The 14,610-nt window shown below is 42.7% G+C and overlaps 2 protein-coding genes and 1 long non-coding RNA gene across 14 annotated transcripts in view; 2 read left to right on the top strand and 1 right to left on the bottom strand.

Annotated features, from left to right (window-relative positions):
* PDCD4 (programmed cell death 4) overlaps positions 1-5,710 on the top strand; it is a 19,997-nt gene extending 14,287 nt beyond the window's left edge. For 8 of the 10 annotated variants that reach the window (XM_009568163.2, XM_054071456.1, XM_054071455.1 and 5 more), the window contains 5 exons: positions 333-447; positions 1,259-1,366; positions 2,439-2,549; positions 3,494-3,633; positions 4,983-5,710. In XM_009568163.2, coding sequence (XP_009566458.1) covers positions 333-447; positions 1,259-1,366; positions 2,439-2,549; positions 3,494-3,633; positions 4,983-5,043 — 535 coding nt within the window. In that variant the 3' untranslated portion in view covers positions 5,044-5,710. The remainder of the gene's footprint in view (positions 1-332; positions 448-1,258; positions 1,367-2,438; positions 2,550-3,493; positions 3,634-4,982) is intronic. The other 2 variants (XM_054071465.1, XM_054071464.1) reach the window with 2 other exon arrangements.
* Positions 1,373-6,485, bottom strand: BBIP1 (BBSome interacting protein 1). 3 transcript variants are annotated; one of them, XR_008450658.1, is made up of 5 exons: positions 6,377-6,485; positions 6,115-6,296; positions 3,808-4,036; positions 2,612-2,755; positions 1,373-2,529 (listed from the first exon to the last, which is right to left on the bottom strand). XR_008450658.1 is itself a non-coding variant. In XM_054071466.1 (3 exons), exons 1-2 carry the CDS (start codon positions 6,420-6,422, stop codon positions 6,127-6,129), a joined length of 216 nt encoding a protein of 71 aa, XP_053927441.1. In that variant the 5' UTR covers positions 6,423-6,485; the 3' UTR covers positions 3,640-4,036; positions 6,115-6,126. The 3 variants fall into 3 exon arrangements, 2 of the variants coding, with proteins under 2 accessions (XP_053927441.1, XP_053927442.1); XM_054071466.1 differs by lacking the exons at positions 1,373-2,529; positions 2,612-2,755 and having other exon boundaries at positions 3,640-4,036; XM_054071467.1 differs by lacking the exons at positions 1,373-2,529; positions 2,612-2,755; positions 3,808-4,036 and adding an exon at positions 5,680-5,818.
* LOC128852685 (uncharacterized) lies at positions 6,186-14,610 on the top strand. Its single transcript, XR_008450659.1, has 3 exons — positions 6,186-6,323; positions 9,023-13,422; positions 13,925-14,610. It is a non-coding gene; the product is annotated as an uncharacterized LOC128852685 (long non-coding RNA).

Genomic DNA, 14,610 nt, shown 5'->3' with positions numbered 1-14,610 from the left:
TTTTTGTAATGCTTAATTCATGAAGAAACGTGATTGTGTTCCGTGTCACAGTGAGAAGTTGGAAGGAGCAGCCTCTGGCAAAGAGGGATATTGTAATAACTATTGGCTATGTTTTCTGCCAAAGCATGATATGGCTAAAAGTATAGAGGTGGCAGAAAGAGAACATGGAGAGCTACCTTGCTGGATCCATATGTCCCAGTGAAGTTGCTAACCCTGACCTCTTCCCAGGGATCTGGTGGCTTTGCCTGAAGAGGAATGGCACTGGAGAAATTTACAGATGTCTTTTAATGAAGCTTGTAATAACGTTTTAAAACATTAACTTTGGTTTCTAGAGCTGCGCTGGACCGAGCCACTGTGTTGCTGAGTATGACAAAGGGTGGAAAGCGTATAGACAACGTGTGGGGGTCAGGAGGTGGCCAGCAGTCTGTGAAACACCTTGTTAAAGAGGTATCTGACTCCTATAAAACGCTTCTCTCTAGTTTACTGTTTGTCTAAGCTTATTTTGTTTGGGTTGGAGTTGAGATACATGTATCCTGTGGCAGAATTGTTTCAAGGGTTAGGGTTATTTTTTATAATTTAGTTATATGTAGTAGTTTTCAAAAACTAATGTATATAATGTTGATTTTGTAGTATGTCAGTGATGGGAACATGCTAGTACAATATTCTGGATTGCACGTATCCATTTATTTTTGCTTTAAGCAAAGCTTTAAAGCACTTAGCTTTTTAAAAGCTTACAGTAAAAAACAGTGAAGTAATTAGAAGAGCCCAGATGAAACTGGCTGAACTAGATAAAACTATTATTATTTTTTGGCATTACTGATGTAAAGCACAGTAATAACTGGAAAAGAGAGGAAGAAAGGATTGTGTGGGGATCCGGGCTATGAAATAGGCAGGCAAAAGGTCATGTTATAATTTCTAAGTTGTGAGTGTAACACAAGGATGAGAGGAGGAGGAGATGGACTTCGGGGGAGAACATAAACTTAATTGTACCCACATTAACCTTTTATGGTGATACCCATCTTAGAAAACGATGCTTTTTGTGCTTCTGTATCAACACTGTGGATAGGTATTTTGCATACGCTGTGTTTCAGGTTGCTGGTAATGTCTCAGTTTAATTACGTTTATAAAATTACTAGCAGTAAAAGCTTCAGGAGCTAATTTGCTGCTGGGTTGGTTGCAGATTATCAGAATGGTTGACTGCTTTTAAATTTTGTATCTAATAAGTGCTGAGTTTTTTGTTTCTTTTAAAACTTAATAGATTGATATGTTGCTAAAAGAGTATTTGCTTTCTGGAGATGTACTGGAAGCTGAACGTTGCCTTCAGGAACTGGAAGTACCTCATTTTCACCATGAACTTGTATATGAAGTAAGGAGAAATCAGAGTCCCTTTAGAAACTGTCAGTAATACCAGCAGGTTTGGGTTTGATTTGATGTGGGCATGCAAATAATGTAACTGGAATCTGAATCTCATGTTGCAAGTTCTGATACTATTTGAATAACTAAATAATTTCATGTAAATTAATGTAATGGTTTGTATGCTCATTTGTGTACACATTGCAGTAGCTTGTGTGTTGCACAAACTCTGGAAAGATCCAGAATTACTTTGTTGGGTAAATGGTTGAATTCAGATTATTACAGGCTCCTGAAAAAGAAGAGCTCAGTTTATTTTTCTGCTGAGGCACAGCACCAAAATCCTATGCTTTGTTAGGGTTTTTATTTCCTTTTAGTTTCAGATATCTGTGTATTCTGTGGGTGTTACCTGTTTTTGTTAAGTTATAGAGCTTCCTTTTCAGGGTGGGCTTGTTCCATCTTGCACATTTATAAAAGCTCTTCAGAACCAGGTTATATGAGAGAAAGATGATCTTTCCTGTATCTGGGAGACTGTTCCCAATTGTACTGTTATCTGCCAAACTGGGAAACAGTTGTTTACCATTAAAGCTGAACGCCAACAATCTAAAAAATTCTGGTTTCAGTAAAATTCAGTCCTTTTAGACAATTCCTTCACAATAGAAAAGTAGAATCTTTTTAGTTGATGAGGTGTGTGGTGATTTGTAGATTCTAAACTTCTAAGTTCTTGTAAAATCACAGATTCAAAAATATCAGATACAGAATTAATGTCACAAAAATTAATTGCCATCTGTACTGCAGAAACCATATGGGTGTTGTCATGTGTATCTCTCAAACCAGAGCCAGAAAGACAATGCTTTTCATTCTGCCCATGTTTTTTTAATCTCTTTTCTCTTTATTCAAATAACTTTTAATCTGTGTTTCTTTTTCAAATAATCACGTATTGAAATGGTGAGTGCATGTTACAAATGGACTTGTCCCTCCAGAAGATGCATAATGCATCCACATACGCTTATACAACTTGTACTTGAACACTTGTACTTGAGCCACCGTTTTCTTTTTAGTTAAAATACTTGCGTGATTTGTTTTAGGCTGTTGTAATGGTTTTGGAGTCAACTGGAGAAAAGACCTTTAAAATGATGCTGGATTTGTTGAAATCTCTCTGGAAGTCTTCTGTCATTACTGTGGACCAAATGAAAAGAGTAAGTGTGGTACTTGGAGAATTTTGGGTGGTAAGGTCTTCAAAAGTTTGTATAGTTTTTACCTTCTTTAGGTACTGGGTGTCCCTTGCAGACTCTCCGTGGTTGTCCTATATCCCATACAAACACTCTGGCACTGATACATGTACAGTACTTGTCATGTACTGGAACAAGTACAAATTCATTCTGAGCAGTACTTCTCTGCAGAACTGTGAGATACAGGATATTTGAAAGTGCAAATATTTCCAACCGATTATATGCAATTAAGTCGTCGAATCTAATCATTTGACATGCTGCAATATAGCTCCATTTTTTCCTAAATATAATATTTTCTTTTTATCTAATAGTTCTTCATAATTGAAATAGTACAATAAGGACCCACTTAATTAGAAATGTCAGAACAGCTAGAATTTTACACAGCTGGAATTATCCATGGCTTTGCTTCTAGGTATGAAGCTGTTCTGTCCTAGAGCAAAGTAGGTACTGCACAAAGACTTCTGCCAAAATTTACGCAGCCATACTGCTAGTGGGAAGTGAAGTCATCTCTGGTTGTCACTAGTGTTTCCCTTGCTGCATCAACTGTTGTGACGCCTATTTGTAGCCTCGTTTTGTTCATTTACAGGGGATGAAAAATAACTTTTCTTCCTTGTGTTATTACTACCCAAGCAATAGCAGCCAGGCTAACACACACATTCTGTGCTGTCTGAATTTCTGACTTCTAAAGGAGTTTAAAATTCAGCTGGTGTTTTTATGTAGATAGGTAGTGGTGCAGTGCCTTGGTGTTGGCTGGTGTTAAACTCTGCTTCTCCATTTGCAGCAGCTCTGCTTTAGGTTTGTTGAAGCTGTTCATAGCATACACAAAACTATATTGAAAAATAAATCCTGTGTGTGTGTGCAAGAGGGTATTTAAAAAATGTGGTAATTCTTTTGAATTTCTTACATTGCAGGGTTATGAACGAGTTTACTGTGAAATCCCAGATATTAACCTGGATGTGCCACGCTCCTATTCTGTGCTTGAGCGGTTTGTAGAGGAATGCTTTCAGGCCGGATTAATCTCCAAACCACTGAGAGACCTCTGTCCTTCAAGGTACCTGTTTTATTGTAGACTGGTGAAGGCACTGCTTTTTGTCCCCATTGTAGGTAACAGAAAGCAGGATCTTACAACCAATGTATTACAGTTGGAACTGGAAACTATGGAGGATGGAGAAACAGAGGCTTGGACTGGTAAAAGTTTATTAAGAAGCTATACTGACAAACTTACTATGTGGAGGCTGGGATAAAGTACTGGAAAAAAGAAGCCTCCGTTGAGTCCCAGGCAGTACAGAGCCTGCGTGCTCTCCAGAGGATGGAGGCCTGCTTTGCCTCTGTTTTGCTGATTTGCTTGGTAGAGATCAGTGCAGTACTGGGGTGGAAGATAGAGGTGTCACAACGATCCATGCAGGTCACAGTGGGAAACTCTGAGCTACAGTGGAAAACAAAAACCAAAAAACCTGGGGGAAGAAAAAAGTTGCTTTTAAGTGATGGTTTAAACATACTGAATGGCATGAACAGAGGTCTAAAATGAGACAAGCAATCCTAATGTTCATGCCAAAAGGAATAGGACATTTATGTGGAACACAATCCGTGCACCTGATCTCTTAGTATCTGTCTGTCTTGTGGTTTGTATAGTGGGTTTTGTTTTGTTATTGTTTACTTGTAGTGTAAGTAATGCTGTTTGAGCTGTACGTAACCAGTATTCTGTTCTCTCCTTACTGGGCACAGTACAATTCCTAAGTTCTTTTTCCTACAGGGAATATGTGTAATGTTTTAAATTTAATATTAAAACTATTATCACAATTACAATTTACAAATGGGGAATAGCATTTGTTAGATCTTTTCCAGTTTGGATGTTTTGTTAGGTTTCTTAAACCATCTTGGCAGCTTGCAATAAATTCAGGTTTTGAAGTGTCTATCAAAACCAGCCTCTATTTATGGAATTTAGACTTAAAATGGAGTTTGCATGTATCTTGGTATCAAATGTTTTGCAGGTTTGGGGTGTGTGGGAGTGTTGAAAGTCTTAGCTGCAAGAAAAGCTTGGTTATGCTTCAGTTACTAATACACTGAGAGGCATTTTTGGCTTATGTACTTCACTTTTGGGTAGAAAAACACCATTCCTAGGCTTTCAAACTGAGATCTTTTGCAAGTGTGAACGTGAAAAGGTGAGCAAAGTAGAAAGCACTTGACAACTTGCATTTTGTAAAGCTTTTTGCAAATAAACGTAGATGTGAGATTCAACTGTATTTTAAGTCATTTACTAGTGATCAAGGGCATCAGCTGATCTTGCTGAACTTGTGTGCCTTGTATTTGACTCCCAAGATTCTTCTCAGTGATAGATAAGAAAACACAAGTGATGCTACTTTGAACTTACTGAAGAAAATACTTTCTACTTTGTTACAGGGGCAGAAAGCGTTTTGTGAGCGAAGGAGATGGAGGTCGTCTCAAGCTTGAGAGCTACTGAATGTGAGAATCAACTCCTGAAGCCTTAAAGTTTAAAGGGAAAATAGATCTCTCTATATATACAAACACGCATGCTGCTTTGGTGTGTGTATGTATATATGTGTACACATATATATAATACCAAAACTTTAAGAGTTGCTTAGCACAGTTCATATTTTTTTAAAAGCACATGTTTTGGGTACAAATCTTTTTTTTTTTTTAAATAGTTTTATAACTTTCAGAAAGAAAACATCTTTCTTTGGGCATGTAGTAGAACAACTGGCCACTGCTGTGGTGGTGCCTTGAAATAAGCTATCTTTTTAAGTGCCATATCTTTATGACCTAATCATTCCACGTTCACATCTGTGTCTGACTGCCGCTCTTTCTTTCAAGGACAGTGTTGTCATCATAAAATCACTGGTTTATACCAAGCTTTATAGAAGGGTCAAGTTAAGCTGCTGTGATCCCATTTCCATTGCTGCTGAAGAAATACTGTGCTCTGGGAGGAAAAATAGCTGTTTCTTTGTTTCGAAGAGCCCAAGAAAATGGAGCTGGTTAAGGTTAATTCATCTGTTCCAGGGGCGAACACTGGTTGGCTTTTGCCCCCATGTACCAAACTCGTCTTTTTTTCTATGTAACTGGAAAAGTGAAAAGTTCTGGTAAAGCATATTAAAAATATTTTTTGTGAAGCTCTCCTTTCTACCTTTTTTTTAAAAAAAAAAAATTAACTGTGTTCAGATCTCTTGACGCGTGTGCAATTGATCTGCACATCGAACTCTGCCTTCCTCCGTTACAATCTGCAAAAGAGCACGAAGTAATTAAACTCGGGTAAGTATTTAATAAACGGTATTTACCACTGCGGTACTTTAGACGTGCCTGTACAGCGCAGCTTTGCCAAGAACACGACGGATCTAAGGAAGACTCTTACAGCGGAGCCTCTCCTGCTCCCTTACGTTTCCCAGCTTCGTGTCGAGGTTTCGGGTGCTGGGAATCGCAGGGCACCGCCAGTACGGAGCCGGGCAGGCGTTGTGCTGCAGGGGAGGCGCTGCAGCCGCCGTGAGCCCGGTGTTTAACGCCCCCCAACCCCGCGTACCTGAGCGCGGCGCTAGGGCCGGGACCGCGCTGCCCCCTCGGCCGGCGCCGCCTCCGCCGCTTCCAGCGCCTCCAGCGCCGCGCGCTGCAGCTTCTCCAGCTTCTCCAGCGTCACCGACTTGAGGGGCAGCACCTTCGGCTTGCACAGCACCATGGCGGGAGCGTCCTCCACCGACAGCTGCCCTACGAGGGGGAAGAGAAGCGCCGCGGGTGAGCGCGGGGCCGCGCCGGGGCGGTTGCCGAGGCGCCCCCGCCGCTCCCACCTTGCTTGGGCAGAACCTCCCGGAACGCGGCCTTCCCCTCCGGCATGGCGGCGCAGGAGCGCAGGCGCCGTGCGGGCCGGAAGGGAGGTGTGCTGCGAGGGGGGGGAAACTACAGCGCCCAGACTGCACTGCGCCACATCCACCCCACGAGACAGGCGCGTAGTGCCCCGGAGCATGCTGGGAGCTGTAGGCCTTTGGGGAGGTGTGATGCGGTACGGCGGGATGCGCTTGGGCCAGAGGGGCGTCTCGGGATCCGCCGGTGGTGTCCTTTGCTGCCCCCTCACAAACTGGGCAGGGCTCTTGGTCAGGGAGTGCAGGGACAGGACGAGGGAGGGCGGTTTTAAGCTGAAAGAGAGGAGATGGAAATAAGATCTTTGGGAAGATCTAGTGGGAGGTGTCCCCGCCCATGGCAGGGTGTTGGAACTAGATGATCATTAAGATCCCTTCCAACCCAGACTGTTCTGAGAGATTTTTTCCATTGAGGATGGTGAGGCATGGGTTACCCCGGGGAAGCTGTGACTGTCCCATCCTTGGAGGTGTTCAAGGCCAGGTTGGATGGGGCCTTGGGCAGCCTGATCTACTGGGATGTCCCTGCCCATGGCAGAGGGGTTGGAACTGCGTGGGCTTTAAGGTCTCTTCCAACCCATTCTATGGTTCTATTTCCCTGTGGCTGGCTGTGTGCTGTGGCCCTGTCAGCTAAGGTGTTCCTGGGTTTGGTGGTGACCTGTGATAAAACTTTTATCTTCCAGTAAGCAGCACCTCTCCAACAGTAATTTAAAGCCTCTGTCTGCATTGTTCCAGAACTATTTCCTTTTTCCTCTAAGGCGACCTAGAGTAGGAAACTGATGGTCCCTCAGGTAGCCCGCTTCCACCTTACTGGAAGTCTTGCCTGCTTACTGGGTTGGAGGCCAGCAGAGAACCTGCAGAGGGTGAGCGTGGGTCTCCTGCTTCCTGCCTTTTGTGGAGCCAGCCAAAGATAACACTTCTGGCTTCATCCGGGGCAGCTCAGAAGCAGGCCTGTTTCTGTTGTGATTCAAATATTCCACTTTCGGGTCAGAAGATTGACGTTGGTGAGACTATAAAATGAACATGCTTGCTTGGAATGTTCTTCTCTACCCTTTGAAGTGCACCGAAGTGTTTCCACTGATTTCAGTGGGAAATGATCTGGTGTGCCAGTTAGTATTTCCTACTGATTGGAAGACAAAACACTAAGGATGCATTTATGAGGACTGTGGATGTTGGTAGACCAGGGCATTTTAAGCAGTACATGCAATTTGCAGATCAGTAATTTGGTAGCTGGTTGTTTGTTAAAAAACAAAACAAAAAAAACCACTTAAATCCTGTTAGCATCTTAGCTGTGGCTAAAACTGAACGTAGAAGACAGTTACAACAGAAAATCTTGCACTGTGAAATTGACAGTTACTCCTGTGGTCATGAATATGGCCTGCAGAGCTACAGAAGATGAACTGAAAGAGAGATATTGAAATCAAATTGTAGGCTAGGCTTTTTGACAGCACCCCTCAGAGTGCCAATGGCCACCTGGAGTCCAGCGTTATTTGAGGAATGGCATTTATAGCAACCAGAACCTGTCTCAGTCATGTAGGGAATCACTTTGCCAAATGCTGTTTTCCTGCCAGTAGGGTTTGTTTGCCTGGTGATAAGAAACAATGGTGAACTCAGTTTGTCACTTGAGCGTTTTGGTGATTGAGAAGTGGAATCTGGCATTGTGTGATAAATCCATTTTCTTAGCTAGTCCAATGCCGACTCAGCAGCCTATCCAGAAAGCTGATAGCGCTGGGACAGGTGTGACTCTGGAGATTGTTTTCCACGGTCTCTAGTAAGTCTGCTTTTAAGACACCTCTGTCGGTTGGGGGAGGAACAGTTACCACCTTCAGGATTGAAAGGACTGGATAAGAGGAAAGAGGCATGGGCATTGTCGGCAGCTTAATGTTGGACTTTTCAAAATGACTTAAAACCAAGAATGGGTTTAGCTTTTAGTAAGGCTGGTAATTACTGGAGTGGTGTTAACCATAGTTGACAGGAGGGAAAGGTGTGGCACAGAGGACCTAATTCCCTACATTTTGTTGGAAGACAAACAAGAGAAGATGGGACTTTTCCAATTACAGGTGAGGGACTCGATCTTTTCTTCTGCTAAGGAAAGCATAATTATACGCCATTTTTCTGGCTCTGGGGTCGATGTTCTCTAACACGCACTCATTTCTCTCACGGACCTTTCCAGCTGCCAGAAATAGCTCGAAAGCTGAAGTACTTTGCCAAAGGCCTTTGATCTGGGAAAAGTACTGTGCAGTTGCAGGGGGACTGTGTTGCGCCTGTGTTGTTTTGGTGCCACCCCAGGTAGCTGAGGAAGTCAGAACAAGGCTGTCCTCGTGCACCACATGTCTGGGTCTTAAGTTGTGCCACTGTTGCATGCAGCTTCCCAAGACTCGATGTTCAGATGAAACCCAGTGTTTCTTGACTAAGTGTGAGAGTAGCATCCACAGAGAGGACAATGCGCTGTAGGTTGCGTATCCTTATTTTCCCGATGTCACAAACAAGTTATTCTTGTACACAGCAGAAAGCCTCGCAACCACAAAACCAGCAATAATTTTATAAATGATAAGGTTGTTTTCCTCCTCCTCTTCCCAGATACTCTGAGTACAGCAGAGATGTGCATTGTTGGAATCCAGAGAGTTTCGTAACATGGCAGCCGCTTGCTGAAAGCCCTGCAGATGCAAAACAACACTTATTTAAAGTCTTGAGAAACATCTTCTACTAAATAGAAGAAAAAAACATTTAGGTGAAGCAATGTTGCCAGTCCTGTTTGTTTATGAGTCTCGGTTTTTTGTCTTTAAACATTTAAATTGTTTTTTATTTTGATTTAGCTTTCTGAGCTGTTAATGTTTTCCATTTTTTCCATGCGACAAGAAAGTCTGGAATCAAGTCCTTACTTTACAAACAAAAATCTGTTTGAGAGTCCCATATAATCATGTAGCACCAGACATGGGGTGTTTAAAAATAAAGCCGCTTTCATGAGAATTACCCATCCTTAAGGTGATTTTCTGTTCCGAGTATAAGTAAATATTTTGTTGACAGTTTAAGAAGCTTTTAACAACACCTGATCTGTGTTTGCTTTTCAGGCAGTTCTTTCTTTTCTTCTGCTTTTCTAAAAATCTAGAGCTTGTTTCACCTCTCTACGTGCTGACAAGTGCTGATGAGGTCAGAAACGTGGTGTACCAGCATGACTGTGACGTGAGTTGAATAATGTATACCAATGCTTTCAGAAATACACGTGCAGATTTCATGCAAATGTTCCCTTAAGCTGCTGAGTGGTACCATGGGATACAGAGCCCATCTTCTTCAGAGGCAGGAGGAGGAAGGTGGTTTGGGTTTACTGGGTGGGGTGAGGTGAGGAACAGAAAGCCTCCTGTGACTCCCTGAGGGAATCACAAATGCCTCCAGAGCTTGATGTTTAACCCAATCCTTGTTTTCAGAAGGGAGTTGGCAGACGGGTGATTTCTTTTAGTTGAGCTTTTTGAATATAGTTATTTTAAACCTGTCATTGCTTGATGCAGTGGTATCCTCAAGCTGTATGCACAAGGCAAGAAGGGAGATGTCCTTATTCAGTGTGAAGATTTGTCTTTTGTTGCTACATGCGTAAAAGTGCCTGGAAATGTCTTATCCAAGGAACACAGAAACAGCTTTTTGATGGACTGCTCTTCCTGCTCTGTCTCTCACAGTGATGTCCAGTAAATGCAGCAACCTGACTGCCTGTTTTATTGCTGCATGTAAGTCCCATTCTGGGCTCCCAAGCCAGATGCTCTAACTGGCATTTCTAGGAGGTTACTTCTCTACTTGTGTGGTTTGAATCATTTAAGTCTTTGGCCTTGTGCCCTAAAGTGCCAGCAGAGGCATGCTGTAATTGCCTGTAAATGCACCGTCTGTCATATTATTGTTTAATTATTCCAGCTTCTCACTGCCACGCACTGCTCAGTGTCTCTCTTGCTATCTTTATTTAATTGAGTGGAAAAAATCTGAGACTTGTGTTTCCCTTACGTCACTTTGTATTTACCCAGCATTGCTGGACCCTGCTCTGAAGTCCCAGCTATTGTAAGCAGAAGTCAGTCTTTTGTACAGAAAAAATAATGTCAATATCTAAAGCATATGTTAGAAAGAGAATCAGTATTTTAACACATGGTAAATTCAGGCCATAAATCTCTTAACACAGTCAAACGATTGTATTATGATCCCTTGAAACACCGCTCCTCCCCCTGAGAAACAAGAGGGGGAAAGAAAACTCTGAATAACCAAGCTCTTGTCCTCACAATGCAGGACTGTTCTTAGCGTGTCGCTCTGTCTGTGTTGCTTCTTTCTTTTCTGTCTACTAACTCTCTATTCTTGTGTGTCAAACGGCTGCCTCTTCAGGACCCATCTTTCCCCAGCCCATCCCTGTTGCTGTGTTTCAGAGTATTGCTGGGATGTCAGCTTTTTCTTGGGATCAGCTTGTGATGACCAGTTCCACTGCCTACTTGTTACCATTTCAAACACCTCTACGCTTCCTCCCCGCCTTGCAACCAACCCTTATTAATACGTGTTGAAAAAAATCATCTTTCAGAGCACTCTCCAACTCGCTCTCCTTGTCCGTATGGCCTATAAAAAAACTTGGCAGCACACTGACTGCTTTTCTTTCCTCATGCTCCCTGCGTCTGTGACAAATGCATGTCATTTTTCTAGTCTTGCAGTTAGCATTCAGTCTCTGGATCAGAAGAGTCTTTTTGTATGCACCCTACACTCAAGATCAACGCTCCTATGTGCTACCACAAGGAGAATAAATATTAGGGTTTCTCACACTCACTCTGTTCTAGTTTTCATGACTCTGGACAGAGTCCTTTGGGGAGATCATTCTGCACCTGAATGATCTAGTTTTCAGGTTTTCTTTCAGAAATCCTCAACTGAAATTTTCCTGTACCTGTGTGTTCCTATCACGCCTGGCTCCCTGGCTGAGCCAGCATCGTTGCTGGAGTGGTTCCTTTTGCTTCCCATAACCAAACTGTAAGATTACTCATTTCATGATATTTTCTGATTTATTTTTCATCCATCTCTTTCCTGCAGGAAAGAGCAATATATTTAATGATTTCACCGTGGAATTGACTTCAGGCTTTACTGCTATTTGTCACCATTCAGGAAATCCATCCTTAGCTCCAGGAGAACACTCAATCCCAGCTGACAGTCTGGGAGAGGGAGAGAAAATAGATAGCAGAGCTGCAGCTATTAAGACTAACAGGCAAATATTTTATTCCAACTCAATTTTCCCTTTTACTTTTAAAGAATTTCTTTTAAAGATTTTTTTTTCCCACTTTATGAGAATGTTAATAAGAGTTGTTTGTTTGTTTTTCCTGGGGACTCTCCTGTTCAGCTGATCTTCATCTTCTTCCACAGTTCAGACAATGGAGCTTGCAGCAGTGACAAGATTTAATCCCAAGTAAAACCGCTTCTGCCTGTGGCCTTGGTTAACCTGCTGGCAACGATACTTGCCTGGGCATGGGGCACCTGGCTTTTTTACACAGCTCAGCATGGATGTGCTGCCACTCCCCGTCACTTTTAGGGCACAGCTGAGTTGTTTACAGTAATCTTAAGGAAAACTTGTAATAAAATTGTTCTGCCTTCCTGGGGCCACCACTCCCAGAGACCTTTCCCCTTTCTTGGCTACTGTGGAAGACTCTTTCCTTTCGCTTCACACCCTTATCAGATAAATGTGGTAGCAGTAGGGAGCAGGTTGTCTTCAGGCTCTCTCTAGGGCAGTGTGAGGATAGGCTACGTTGCCACTCTGTTGTGGCTGTTGAGGACTGGAAGATCAGAGAAGTGGAAGCCTGCTCCTTCTTTTATGTGGAATGGAGACAAGATATGCCCATGTATGAAGTTCAGCAGAAAAAAACTAGGGCTACTTTCACACTTGTATTCCTACATACCGTGCCATACCAGTCAGCCTGGTACTAATCTGCACAGACCTTTGAAGGCGCGTGAAACAACATGCAGTGTAAATGAAATCTGAGCCACGCCGTACCAGGTTATTGGTGCCAGCCAGTTTTAGAAGGGTGACGTGAGAGCCAAGAGAAATATGTACAGTGGTAGATGTCTTGTACCACCCTCAGGCATGCAGATTTGCAGTGCTTATGCAGCATTGTAGTCCAACAGCAATGTGCAGCATGTAAAAAGCTGGTGAACCCATGGCCACTTAGGCTTAAATGCACTTTCCTGGGGAGGAAGTGGCTTTTCCCTTGGAAAGCTCAAGTCCCCAGGGTCCACATGAGGTCAATGGAAAAAGTGATTTCTTCAGAGTATGATTCAGAGTGCCTAAGCACAAGCTTATCTTATTGACTAGAGAGAAAGCTTAACCTTTGTAGATTTAAACTAGCTTTTGAAAATACTCATCTCCTCTTGCCCCTTAGATCTGGGAGTTATGCTAGTCCTGGGTGTGGTTAGTCTTTGGTAGGCACACTGCCTACTGAAGTTCAGGTGTGGCAGATCCAAGCTAAGAGGCACTTGTCCACTAGAGCACAGAATGTCCTGTTGGGTCCTGCTTTGTCTTTTCCAGTTACCTTGAGATGTCAGGAATGAATTTGCAAGTACCGAAAGAATGGAACGAAGTCAAGAAAGGTTGGTTTCTTTAGGGACGGCCTGACTGGAGCTGGAATAATCAGCATCTGTTTCAGCTTAGTTTTTTGTTCCAGCCTTTCTCCCCTTTCGAGTACAGACAACGAAAGCCTTTAATTTGCCCTGTCTTTCACAGTAGAGAAAAGCAGAAGTTTCGAACAGCTGATTCTATCCTGTCTAGAATACCTACACTAACAAAATAGTTTATTGTCTGTTGTGAATGGAAAAGCTCTTGCTTGTTTCTGTTATTTATAGTGTTGATTTAAGAGAAACAAATTGTTTGAACTGATTGACTCTCCATTAGTTTAACTGAAGATTATCTTGCTTGAGAGGCTGCTGGAGTTGCAGTTTTGCCTTGGACTAAATAAACTGAAGAACCGCTGGCTCTGGAGCAGGTAAGACACAGCACATCCTTGAAAAAGTTTGTGTGTGTACAAGTAAATAAGAGAAAACTATTTCCTGCATGGCACTCTGGATGTGCTGTTTCTGCTTTGGTATGTCCTGTCTTTCTACCTGGAAGACCTAGAAAGTCTGTTTAAAGAATTGCTAAAAGCCTGACAAACATAGATAGGCAGCTAATGAGTTGAAAGTTGAAGCTGGCAGGACCAGAATTGTTTATTACATCATAGTTTTACAACCCTAAATCATCCTGCTTGGTTTTGAGAGCATAGGTACCTTAATCACCCTTTGTCCTTTTATCATACATTTGCTTTGTAGAATCAACTGGAACAAAAAGAAAAGATAATTTCTAGTCACTCAAGTAAGCTGGTCTAACTGTGAACACATAAAAGGAACAGGCAGTAAAAATAGCAACATCTTAACTGTACTGTAGTCCTTCAACAGAGAACCACATTTTGAGGTTCCCCTTCTTTGTATCCTTCTTTGTTATTGCAACAGCATCTCGTTCCACGCAGAAGCTTTCACTTTGGCGCGCCAGTCTCTGTTTTCAATGTGATGCATCTTGTTGCCAGTGACTCTGCTTCTAGACATTGACAAGTGCTCTGAACGTCCGCGTGCATCCTCCAGGAGTGGTTTCTGTACCAGCACCCTTCCTCTGTCCCCTTCAGCTCCTGAGTTGGGGCAGCTCTTCCAGCCTTCCCAGTTTCTGTATACTCAAAAATAAAAGCAGTGGAGCCAAAGTGATGTTCAAGAGGAAGATTAAAAAGCAATGATAAAGGCTTGCGCTATTTGTGTGATCGGTATGATGCTCACAAAATGAAATGGGCTTTGTTGTGCCATCAGCCTCCACAGCATGCTTCTCTCCCCCAGAATAACTAAATCCATTGCAACTCTTGGCTAAGAGACCAAAGCCAAACTTCTGGTAAACTGATGATTCAAGAGAAGGGTAAGGAATAGGACAAGGCAGGAAGGTCTGGATATACTGAGGTGTAGACAAGAGGAAGGTAAAACCTAGGACTGGCAGTTTTGGAGACTTGAGATGTGATGGAGATTGAGATTCTCAAAGAAAGTGAAACTGGAAATTAGAGGAATTTTATGCTGATACTGGGTGGCAAGGAATTGGCAGCAGGAGAGGCACAGAAGACACAGCAGAATTCTCTTTGCCAGTGCATGGAGATGAGAAG

Source organism: Cuculus canorus, chromosome 7 (assembly GCF_017976375.1).
Source record: "Cuculus canorus isolate bCucCan1 chromosome 7, bCucCan1.pri, whole genome shotgun sequence".
In the NCBI taxonomy this organism is placed as follows: domain Eukaryota; kingdom Metazoa; phylum Chordata; class Aves; order Cuculiformes; family Cuculidae; genus Cuculus; species Cuculus canorus.
Note: the sequence above shows the minus strand (reverse complement) of the source record. Positions and strands in the feature narration are given on the sequence as shown.